At 35.8% G+C, this 13,284-nt stretch overlaps 1 protein-coding gene across 5 annotated transcripts in view; it reads right to left on the bottom strand.

Moving 5' to 3' along the window:
- The window catches only part of LOC131670699 (nucleolysin TIAR), a 199,377-nt gene that overhangs the window by 48,030 nt on the left and 138,063 nt on the right, over positions 1–13,284 (bottom strand). For all 5 annotated transcript variants that reach the window (XM_058946521.1, XM_058946522.1, XM_058946519.1 and 2 more), the window contains one exon: positions 6,171–6,246. In XM_058946521.1, the coding sequence (XP_058802504.1) occupies positions 6,171–6,246 (76 nt within the window). The remainder of the gene's footprint in view (positions 1–6,170; positions 6,247–13,284) is intronic.

Here is a 13,284-nt window from a genome sequence, read left to right as displayed (position 1 = left end):
TATTGATAATGAGTTTATTATTGTCGAAATGTTAAGTGTAAAATAAAACAAAATATGGTTTCCGGCGTATCTTAACTCGTAGAATTCAAATTTGAAGTCACATTTATACTATCATCTTTCGTTTTTGCAACTACTACACGCATAGTCCAAGAGTTTCTGTTTCGCGGATCGATTATTTTTTATTTCACAATGAATATAAACATACTGTGAAAAAGCTAATTTTCTGCGAAAAGGATTATCCCATACGAAAGAATTTTCTTTCTGATCGACTACTATATAACTAACATGAACGATGACGTAAGACAAAATAATTACATCGCTAGTTGTGTGCGATCTTATATGTCATTTACTGGAGAAGCGATAAGAGAAGTTGCAGAGGTCATACAATTCATCGATCAATATAGTTTGTATTTGTGTGTATATGTATCGGACTAATATATAACTGGCACACAAAGTTAAGCGCAATCAGAGCGCATTGAATTTTCGCATGTATCAAATACTGTCAAAATGATAGTTAAATGTTTGCTTATTGTCGTGATTGTCATTTGTTCAATGCATACGGGTCAAGGTACGTAGATTATACTTTTATGGTTTACAAGCAATTATCGTTTTTATGTTTCTACGTAGAATAATAATTATGAAATAATATAAAATAAAAAAGATTTTACGTCGCTATGATTGTGAATTCGTAAAATAATAATTATAATTTTCACTTGATTTGTATAAGAATACTTTATCAAATACTTTGTTTCAAAAAATGGTCTTATTTTAAATATATTATTTTATTATATATTTATTTCCGTGTCATTGTTTATCTTTACAACAGTACTCTGATCATAACAAGATACATAATCAATCTAGATATGAATCGGATCTATGTGCGTATATTTATGCTTTTAAAACATTTTATTGAGTTTACTTTTCATACATCAGACAGTCATATTTGTGGATAACTCATAAAATCTGTGATGTCACATCATTTTGATCAGATCAAATCTTGTTAAAACATGTACAATTTTCAACAATTTTTTTATGATCAAATATATGTTTAAAAAATAGAAGAAAAACATTACAAAATAACTATTAACTACCGATTGACGCTATCAGCTCGAATATGTTATTTACCTAATTCTACGTGTTATTATACTAATTAGGATATAATATTTTAGGTCGAGAGTTAATTGGTGATTGTAAACAAGAATGGAGAGCATATTGCGTTGAACATTGTGGAAACGTACATGTACTATGTTTGCACATGATTCATTTTCCAGATCAACCTTACTGCAATTGCCATGAATTAATTTATTAATTTACTAGTTACAGCGAATTCATATGAAAATTCGCATAAATTCATTAATATTTATGTATAATATTGTTTTGTATTTTTTCAATTTGAAATAAATGAATTATCGGCAACATTAGTTCCCCAGAGAAAAATAGCGATGAACAATTTGTAAAAAATTTAGAAAAAATATAAAGGAATTGCAAAAAATTTATCTGGATTTAGTACTGAAATAGTTTTATTGCAAATAATTAAGTAAAATGGTAACGATTATGAAAATCGAAAAATTTTCAAAAAAATTGATCTATTTTTGCAATTTCTTGCCATTTTTCAATTCGATTTTTTAACAACTTTTTTTATATCATATTCAACTATTATTCTAATAAATACTCAAAAGTAAGAGAATTGACAAAGAACATTAATCTAAAACTTAGAAAAACGATCAACCAATCAGCCGAAAAATAATCGACGTACGTTCAAGTAATGCTATTGAACTTGCAATGAATTTTTCGCGCGCGGGGAACATAGCTATTTCGTTAAACGAGTAAACCGCAGAACCTACTGCGAACAAACATCCGAATGAATTAAGCACGGCCAACACATCACGGGCCAATGGCCAAAACAAGCCAACGAGCAGCGTCGCTCTGCACGAAAGAAAAGAGTTGATTTCGGTACCGCGTTTCATCTCGTTCATTCGCACGCGAATCTCTTCTTTTCTTTCCTTCTAATTTTACATTGCTGAGTTTGCGCGCACGCGTTGATTTTTATATGCGAGCGTGAGTTTGGAGATTGGAGAGAAGAAGAAAAGTGCGTCGCTCGAGTTCGAATTGGATTTTTTTTATTTTCTATTTTATGAAGGTTATATAAAGCTTTTGTGGGTGTCGAGGATGATTGCTCGGGATGAGCTTTTCTATTCAAGTCAGGATATAAGACGTTATTGTGGATTTATTGCACGTACGTAAAGTTTCATTACCTTTTTCTGTTCTTTGCTGGCAATTGATCCACGCATGGTGCGTAATATTTTACATTTGCACGCACTGATCAATACTTATATCCAAGAAACTTTACATTATATTAATAGAATAAGTGTTGCCTATAAATGTTAAATCCAATAATAAAAATGACCGTAATACTTTGCCCGTTGATTGACAGCAATGAAAAGTTCAGAAAAACCAGCGTCTAAATCCACTACGCGCATATACTGTTTGAAGAATGACAAGCGCCACGTAATAGTTACGAAAAGAAGGTAAGAATAAATCGGGTCGCGAAAAGTTTCTGCTATGTAAGTGTTTCGAGGTGTGCATAAAGTGGCTGATTTAATAATGTATACACGTGCAAAGAAAAACCGATTGGTGCTTTCACAATTTACAATTATTTGAACGAAAGTTTTCTGTTCACGATTTATTGAAAGTTAATATTTTGTTGTAAATCAATCAACTCATAAAAACTTTCTCTTTCAAGTATTTTCTTAATTAATCATCTGACAAGTAAAAGTCATAATAAAACATAGGAAAATATAAGTATATTAGCGCAGTCGTTGAGCAGATTCACTGTAATTAAAGATCCTTTCCAAATCAGTTTGTATCTGTAGCATCAAAGCAAGGTTAATTTGCCTGTTGATAGCATCCGAGAAGGAGGGGGGGGGGGGAGAAACTTCCAGCCATTGGAGAGAAATTAATTAACCGCATGAAAGGAAAAATTAACTGATGGCAACTTTGGGTGTGACGAGTTAATTTTCCAGCGTCAGTAATTGATCTTGCACACGATAAGAGTGCGAAAATGGTTGAAGAAATCAAGACGCCAAGCTTGTGTTAAATATTGATTAGACTATATATGTGAATGAGAAAAATGATGTGTGGTTGTGTGTTAGTTCAATTTGACTAATTTTCCTTTGTAATTGGACAGAAATTATTAGAGGATTGTTGAGTTATTATTTTGTTTTGTTTTGGAAACAATAACTTCCACTTTCGGTTTATGATGACATAAAGATAAATATATTTAAACGCCTGTTCAATCAGCATAGTTTTTTTGACAGAGTGAAAATAAAACAAACGGTCTTTAGTGCTTTTAATATTATAGATAACATGGAATAAGATATTTTCATTTGAAATGGAAATATTAAAAAAAAAATAAAAAATGAATTACGATGTCAACTGAAAAATTCCATTGTATAGAAGAATCTGTTTCTGCGAGCATGTTTTATTTGTCGAAAAATCCGATTGGTATTTCGATGTTTATTACAAAAAATTTTTTGTTATTCGTATATCCACTGCAGCATTCATTCGTTGTTGTATAAATAAAAAATATTTTGATTGATATCAGCCAGCTGAGAGAGCAATAAAGGTATACAATCGAATGTATTAGTCGATAGTAGTAATAGTAATCAATAAAGCGAGTTATTTTTACACAATCGATTCTTGAGAAATCATCAATGCGACTAAATCCGGAACGTACGACATCGCATCGTAACGCAATCCCCTTTCATAGCAGATACATGTCGTAAAGCGAGTAGATAGGTAAGTGAGACAACGAGTATACCACAACCAGCATAGAGCTATTGGAAGTCACACAAGCGCGTGTATAGATAAAGAGCAAACGTAGAGCTAATGGCATTCAGTAACGAATTTGCGAGCGAGCGAACGACGAGGGAGAGAGAGCAACTTTGAAATAGAGCTGAAGCAGTGTTTGATGACAGTAGCCCTTACACCTACCCTCGGGGCCGTATTGATGTTACAGGGGTGTAAATATCGATGCGCATTAAACCCCCTTTGCTCCATGCGATACGCAAACTTTTCACTGATAGCTGCGATGATGGAAAAGCCGTTAGTAGTCGTATGTGTTGATTACTATACATGGCCGATGAATCATTGTACTGCCTCAGGGATGTGATTTGTTTGTTTTTTTATGTTGAACGTGCAGATTATTTATTGTGAATTGATTTACGTTGAGGATAAAAAATACATTGAAAGAAAATATAAATATGCCGTAGCTAACTGTATCTATTTTTAGCATAATAACACTAGCCTGGAGAAGCTGAAAAACACACCAGAAATGTTTCGCAAAAATCTAATCAGTCACACACGTACATAACAGCAGAGAGACTTCGTGAATTTCAATAATAAAGCCATTTCTACAAGACGATTAAGCACAGCTTGGCGTATCCATTTCCTCGCGACGGACGGCAGAGACGAAAGAGAAAGAGAACAAGTTGCACGAAAGGAGAGTAAAATTTGCGTGCGCGACTTGCCGGAAACGCGGATCTAAATTGCGACGCTGACCGCGCTGCTCGGCACTTCCGCTAAGCGAATGGTCGGCTTCCTGAGGGCAGCACATACACACACGTCGACCGATCGATACCGCAAGCACGTACCTTAAGGGAAGAGATTTTTCTTTTTTTTTCGACTTCTAGTGAGCCTTCGAGTTTTATGTAAGCGCTCGTTCGTAAGTCGCTTACAAGAGCCGAGTAATTATTTTGTTATTGTTTCCGCTCGGTTGAGAATTTGAGAGCGCTCTCCTTTTGTTTTGGAGTGAAAAGCTTGGGCTCTTGGATTGACTTGAGCTCTTTTTTTTTTCTCTTTTGTAGGAAACTGGAAAAAAATTTTTTTCAAGACCTCGTTAGGCCTTTTCCTTTGAAAGATTGAGTTGTAGACACAAGTAGATCCACAGTACAAGAGCATAAATTTCTTTATTGAAGGGCTTTATTAATCTCCAAATAACCCATGTATTCTATGTATAATCACTACAGAATAAAAACCTAGTGATCTTTCTCAAATTTCGACTCAGCCACGTATAATAATTAAACAATTTAAAAAATATTCTGTCAAAAGAGAACAAAAGATGAGTAACCCTGTAACTCTGTGAGACACACGACAGCGTATACATATATACGCGAGACATGCGGGGATTCTGTTTCTGCCGCCAATTTGATTACAGCCTTCACACATGTAACGAGATGTCGGAAGCGTCGCGAGTAGAGGAAAAAAGAAGTGAGAGCGGAAAAAGCTCCGAGCTTGAAAAGACAGACGATGTCAGCGACAAGGGCGAATTGCTGAAAAATGAAGCCGAAACGACAGATGCGCTGGTTGCACAGTCTCGCAGTCTACCAACATAGCTGCAAGTGTTTTTCATCTGCGAATGTTATTCCCACGTGGCAGAGTTCTACAAGTATTTCGCTAAAGTACGTTAGAAATATTTTGTTGTTGTGTGAAGTGAACTGTTTTACAGATTATTCTTAGGATTTCGAGTTCGAAAGTAAAAAATATTATTAACTATTTTTTAGAGCATTTGTTCAAGAAAACTGATCGTCGATATTTCTAAAATGGTTTATTTTTTTATAAATCACAAATGCCGAAACAATACATAACCAGATGGTAAGGTAGAAAACTTTTAGCTACACTGCGGCAGTACATGGAATTTGCCTCGAAATCCTAGACTGACATAGTCGCGTCATTGTCGGAGGTACGCCTTTATTGAATGATATTCGCTTTAATATCGGAGGAGATGGCGGCGGTGGTGGCGTCAAAGCTGGCACGCGGCTTTTCCGGGGGATTTCCTCGGCTGAATGCATGCATGCACGTGCGGCGCGCAGGAGAGTGGAGCAAAATTTTTGCATAAAACATCGGCTTGCCTGAGTGACGATTTTTATCCTTCTTCCCATAGAGAATTGAAATTTTAATTCGGCGAATGTAGATTATGTTATTATTTGCGACGGCCACAGAGTGCCCAAGATAAATCTTTAAAAACATACGAGAAAGCAGACTTTTTATTGAAAGGGAAGACATTATTGAAACTGTTAAAAAATAAGCGAGTGTTTGGGATAAAACGGAGCTCTGAAATTTTCATGCAATATAGCTGTGTGAAATATATATTTTTTCTTTTCAATACTCACCGCTTTCTTTACAAAAGATACGAAGCCATAGCCTTTGGATTTCATCGTCTGTGGGTCCCTTACGACTCTACAGTCTCTGTAACATATGCAATAACAATAAATGAAAACTATACTATAGATCGTCTTATTGCAAGAATTTTTCAACTAATTTAGAATCCAAGATTTATAAATAAGAAACTATTTTAGTTTGGCAAAAAATCGTTGTCGAATAAAATAGATACGTATTTTAGAAACTGAATCGCATAATAAGCGCGTGATTATTTGTAACTTGTAATCACAAAATTTGTAACGACGTTATCAATTCTTGTGGGTAAAAAAATAGATATGACCTAAAAAAAACTGTTCTATCTGGTTACTGTGTGCATGTCCTCACATAAAAAAAGTAATTATACACAGTCCTGAATTCTGATATACCTTATAACGATGCATAAACGGTTCAGTCGTTCTTTTTCTGCGTCGTCGTCGTCATGTCAAGGACCGTCAATGAATGGACCATAAATTTCGCAGCAGTTAGAAACGCATATTTTTAAGAGTGCAGTATGAAAATCGGAGCCATGCGCGAAAATTCGCCCCGGCTATCCTTAAAAATCGAGAGCGTTAAGAAACGTAAAATTTCACTCATAAAAGTGAACTTTACGATGCGAGAGTGGGAGAGTAGGAGAAGGGGCAGAGACGTTTTCGCGCTGCGCGAGTTACGGAACGATAAAACGTCGTCTCGCGCTGCTGGGGTCAGGACGACAAGAAGTGAGCCGTTTTCTTCTCTTTCGCCTATCTGTGTGAGAGTATTTCGTCGTCTAATCGTGCCACGACGTTATATGGGACTTCGCGCGCGACGGGACGTCCGACAATTAACGAAGGTTTACGCCCCATCGAGAGCTTTCTTTAATCGCGCCAAATGTATTGCTTTCTTTCCATCCTTTTCTATCTTTTCTATACCACTTGCGAACTCTTGCTCTCACTTTGTGTCACTACTTCTGCCTTTTCAGTATGTTTTGCTTCCAACTGTCTTACTATGATGTTTTTATTCGCATGAATTTTTTATTGTGATGGAAATTTATTGTAAAAATTTGTTTATGACTAATTTTATGAAAATAAATAATGGAAAATAATATGCAATGTTAACGCGTTAAATACTATACTTTTTGAGGATCCAAAAATATTTCGAAAAGAGAGCTTAAATTATAAAAATCTAAGCACTTATATAGACGATGCTTAAAGAATGTATGGAAATTTTATATAGTCATAATATTCAGATTACAGCTTACAGATAATATCAATATGAATTTGCTTACGTATTTAAATTATGTGATATTTTTTAATGATATTCATAAAAAAAGCATTCTACAAGAAAGTTGAGAGATCTCGTATTACAAAAAGGTTACACACACACCCACGTCAAATTGGTGTTTTAGAAAAATTTTTGTATGTATCTACGGGCAGATGTGGGTAGCCTTTTCTCCTTGTTTCTTTCTCGCGCGATAGAGGAAAAAGAGAAAAGGACGAGTTTATTTCGGAAAGACAACAACGATGGCTTGTTTTCCTCGGCTGTGCCTTTGTCCTTTTGCTCTCTCGCTCTCTCGCTCCCTCTCTCTCACACTCAGACTGCCGTTAAATGTAAATGCGATGCGAGCCGTCATCCGCCGCTTGCGCTTTTCGAGGGCAACAACAATGGAGAGCCGCATGCGACGTTTTTATATCCCACTCACTGGGATTTCGCCCTCCTCTCTCTCTTTCCTCTGGCTCTCTGGCTTACCATTAATTGTAAACTTGGAAGTTTCAATGTTCAGAGCATTAGACGTTCTGAACTCGTGCGGCATAATAACAATTATATTAAATAAGGTTCTTTTTTCTTTTTAAACATCTGACTACGTACGCGCGAGAACAATGCACCTAATTTCTTTGAAAATTAAAAAAGTTATTCTTTCACCGAACAATGGCAGCGTTCTTTTTCAATGATCAAGGTCAATTATTTTCTATGAATGTGGCAATCCGTGTTGAATGCTTGAATAAAGTGTATAGAATTTTACATTAGGAAATTCTAATATAAAAAAGGGAAGCTGTTATAAATAAAAATAAGACTCTAGAAATGAACATGATAGTAGAGCTTACTGAGAATAAATAAGATTTATAAGATCAATTGGAGAGAACTTGAAATAGATTTCCAATCGATTCGCTTAATTGCGTTCATCACCGCCACTCAATAAATCGCCCTTCACAGCTGTTCTCCTCTTTCTCTCTTTTCAGGATCAGCGACTTGCGCGCAAGCACCAGCCGATACGCGTCATTCGATCTCGAGATACACCTCTTTTTTTATATAGAACTACGCATCTATTTTCGATGAGCAGAGAGCTTGTTGACATGAGAATTCGATTTGGCGAAAGCATTTTATCTGAAGCTCTAATGAGAGTTTTAAGTGAATGCACGCGAAACAATTGGAATGCTTTCTAAGGTGTTCAAGGATTTGTTTTGTTACATAACCTTTGATAGCCGATAAAATGTTTTACCTTAATTGCTTAAACGTGTTCATTTACTGTGTTTAACCAATTACTATTTATTTCAATTCAAGTAGTGTTATCAACGTCCGGTCAGACACATTACAATTTCCTGAAAATAGAATGTAATAATTGCCAGTATTGTGTGTAATCATTCAACGGTATGAATCGCTCAACTAGTAATATGTACATGTAATATTGTAAAGTGATGGACTGTATTTGCGTATATTGTAACATGAAATAACTTCGATCAATATCAATAATACGTATATCCTCTTGATTCATTGAAGCCTATCTAACTAACGAGAGTAGGTATCAAAAGTAAAACAGACAGTGAGTGAATCCGCTTTGAAAAAGGAAAATAATTCCGTCTCATATACTCATTTTTTTATAACAAAAATATTTTACACTCGCATTACTTTATGAAATCCCATCTTTCAAATTTCAATGGAATATATGCCCGTGGAAAAAAAATACGGCATTAAGCACCGTCAGCACAAATATCAAATATCTCTTTCGCCAATTGTCGACGCACTGCAAGAGGTAAAAAAGAAATTAATATAAAAAAAGAAGAAGAGAAATTCGATCGCGGGATCGTCTAATCGTGATTGGTAGAACCGCGCGCATTACTTTTTATGTACGCTCGCGACTGCGTCATATCGATTGCTTTTCTCGAGCGACGTAGCTCGGCACTTTACGCGCATCGCTCAGCGTGTAAAGAGAGAGCCGCTGGATGCTGATCGCGTTAGGATAGAAAAAAGAAGAAGAAGAAGTGAGTAGTAGTAGTAGTAGGACGAAGAAGAAGGAATAGGTGAGAGAGCTGCTGTAAAAAGAAAAGGCGAAGGAAATGGCTTCGGGGCTTAGTCCCCCAGAATTCTCATGACTCATGACTATTCGCCAGAGAAATCCTCTCTCGCTCCTCTCGTTTCTTTATCTATTTCTCTCTCCCTCTCACGCTTTGGATTTTTCTAAGGCTAATGCGCTTTATAGATTGAATGAAGCTCACTAGGCGAATCTGTCACTGAGTAGTTTTTTATTAATAGATGCTGACCCGTATTGGGTATAATTATCTGAGTTTTCTTTTTTCGAAGCTCAGGTAAGAGTGACGTGATACTTTTTATTACTCTTTGCGTTATTTTTGTTACAGATGTTGCTCAATTAATCAAGATTTTTCCAGTTTTAATTGAATAAAGTGGCAAATAATAGCACACTGAATGGTTTAGAAAGCTTTTAGCAGATCCACTTTATAAGATTATATCAACACAAGAGTTTTCTTCGAAAAGTATCACCAGAAATAGGAAATTCTATCCAAGATGACCATGTTGTAAATAGAAAGGCTTATAGTAATTTATCAAATTAAATATTGGATGGAAACTTTTAGAAATCTTAAAAAAGGAAAATTGAAATAATTTTTGTTTCATAACATGAACATAGAAAGAGGTTGAATCAATTTATTAATTTCATTTTTATATGATGCTTCAATGGAAAACTACAATATGTACTTATGGCTAAAATTAAGGACCATAAATTAGAAAAAAACAATCAAAAGAAAATGACAAAAAGAAAGACAATAAAATATGTGTTGTTGATATTGATTACTGTTTGATTTTTAAATAAAGCTTAAGTAATGAACTCATGAAATTATATTAAAAATATAAGTAACATAATATCAGGAAGAAATAATCATCTATGAGAAGATGACCTCTCGAACCCAGACAATAGTTAGAAAAATGAAGAAGAGAAAGGGAGAGAGACTTTGGTCCAGAGCAGCGGAAGTCTGCGAACGAGAGCAAAAGAAAGAGAATTTCCTTTTGGAGAGGATATATTGGACGTTTCATGGGCGCTCGAGCGAAGAGAGAGAGAGAGGGAGAGAGAGAGAGAAAGAGAGAGAGAGAGAGAGGAGAGAGCATGGCCAGGAAATTCGCCGGCTCGTCGTCGACTATTATTCGGTACATTGCCGAGCGCAGCGCCGGACATCCCCGAATTCTTCCTCGCAATTAAGATTCCAGTGGTGTGGCTCCAGCTTCGAAATTAGGAAGCGCTCTCTCTCTCTCTCTCTCTCTCTCTCTCTCTCTAGCCTAGTTAAATAAAATATTTTTACCACCATCTCACTCGTCGCTCTCCTTTTCTCGGCTTGCAATTTTATAGTGCCCCCCCGCCTTCCTGCGTATCCTGTAGCCTTTATTGCAGCCTATTTTCACGGCGTATGTGAGAATTTTACTTGTCATTCCGAATGTGAGTTGGCTTCTGTCTTGTTGCAATACGACATGATGAGAGTTATAAAGTTGAAATTTTTCTTTTGCCTTTTTTTGCAACAAATTAATCATGAAATAGTATTGGTGAATGTAATAGTTCGGCATGATGTAAATAGATTTTTGTTCTAAATTAGAGAAAAAAATATGAAAGTTGCTATTTACGATTACGAATCAGTTTAGTTATAAATAATGATTTATAAATTACGGACTTTTCTTTTTTCACTTAAATCAACACGATTATATATAAATAACGCATCCACGTCTATCACAAAATAAACACATACTGCAAAAAAAAATCGTTGGTTCCTGCCAAACAAAAAAAAATTTCGACGAGTTGCTAAATTACAAAGCGAAGTCTCGTTTCCCTGATTTCATCGATTCTCTCGCTTGCATTCTCGCTCTCTCCTCCCCTTTCCTCTCTCTCTCTCTCGCTCTCTCTCTCTCTCTCGCTCTCTCTCTCTCTCTCGTTCAGCGGTAATAAATCGACAAGCGTTTGGCCAGATTTCGTTTACTAAAATTCCGCGCCGAGTGCCATTAGTCAAGATATTTTTCAGCCGATTTTCATTCGATTCGCCCACTCCAGTTGACTGTTTCACATGCACGTGCGAAATACGGATTTAGCTGTTTTGATTAATTATGCTGCTGCTCTTCAAATTTCATACGCTTCTCTTTTATTTTTCGTCATCTAACATTAGTGTGACATGGTACTAATTAAGTTAATGGCAAAAATGCAAGTAACATAACACTGTCAGCTATGGATTATTTTGTTTTATGTAACATGAAAATATAAGCGAAAAGTGGAATAGAACGAAGTTATTAAAAATATTTGAAAGTAAAATGAAATTGTTTAATCAACTATAAATTGATGATGATTATATACAGCATTCGAAAATGAAAAATGTTCATAGATTCTACGTTCCTATTAAAATTTCTACTCACTTAATTACTGCTAGATATATAATATTTATGAATCAGCTCGACATAAGTATATTGATTAGATTCGTTTACCATAAAAGTGCTAAATAATAATAAAAATTTTATATAGCATGGTATGGCGCGACAGATAATAGCCAAAGTCAAAAAAATTTTTATCTACTTTTATTTTTTCGCTTCCTACAATTTTACATCCGTAAATGTAGGTGAAAAATTTGATACCATTCTATGACTGCGGAATAAAAGAGATCCAAAAACAATTGAATCATATTAATTAATACAGTAAACTTATGTTAAAAAGTAATTCTTCAGTAATTCCATCTCCAAGTGTAGTGATAGAAAACAAAGGGTTCTCCTGGATATTGCGCTTGCTCGTTAATTTTGACAATTGGAAGTTTCGCAGCATCGCAGGGGATATTTATACGCAAAAAGTTGGAGGGGATGCGAATTATCTGCGTATCAGAGTTGTTCATGAGAATTAAGTTTCGTGAGTTGACCTCGACAAATTCATATATGTGTGTAAGAGTGTGTGAAGTGGAGGATAAATAAAAGAAACTAGTTAGATAAAAAATAATTAGGGAACGTATATTCAACAAAGGAAGATAGGCATAAAAAACCTCCACTAGATGAGTGGAGAAAAAAGCCGAACACTAAAATTTACAATAATTGAACTTAACTTAATTCACTTACAAGACTATTACGTCTAGACGTCGCACACGACACAGTGAAACTGAGACTTAATCCAGCGGGGTACAGCCCCGTTGAAGAGAAGAGGGTACAGCCCTCAGACAATTCAATGATCACTCAAACCTCGCATGCGCACGCAAATATAAACTTTAACAGACACTTAAATAAAGACGCGTCCGAGTAAAACACTAACTTAGAATAAAACGTATTACACTAACTATGAGGCGGAGATGCCGTAGGTATTCCCGTAGCAACTTGGTAACAACAACTGAGAGACGAGCCTCAGCGCCACAACTACGCACTGAATAGAAAAAACCCCGAGGAAAGAGCCGAGAGTCCACCCACTCATTAGCAAGCGACCAACGAGGTCAGTGTCATCCGAAACTGGCCCCGTCGAGTGTATAGCCGTTTCCTCGGACTGTTTCACAGCTGGACACCACCGTAATTAGGCGGTTGGCTCCACGACACGTGCGAGAAATCCCGCAATGAAATACTTTCACTGGTGTCTCTTACAACATGTGTGCTAAAGGCTTCACGGGTCTTATGTCATACATCCCTCGCGCACATGCTGGAGACGATCGAGATATAACCAAAACAAGAGTATGTATTCAGGGGTCGCCGTGCATTATGCTACTCCGTTAGCTTCTCGCTTTTAGCCAGTATGAATTTGCATGTTTCTTGGTTTGATAATTGTTGAACGTTTTGTTAATTATGTCTACAGTGCTTTTATGACATTTATTAATTTTA

Source organism: Phymastichus coffea, unplaced genomic scaffold (assembly GCF_024137745.1).
Source record: "Phymastichus coffea isolate CEN01 unplaced genomic scaffold, Cenicafe_Pcof_1.1 PCOF00114, whole genome shotgun sequence".
NCBI lineage: Eukaryota > Metazoa > Arthropoda > Insecta > Hymenoptera > Eulophidae > Phymastichus > Phymastichus coffea.
Note: the sequence above shows the minus strand (reverse complement) of the source record. Positions and strands in the feature narration are given on the sequence as shown.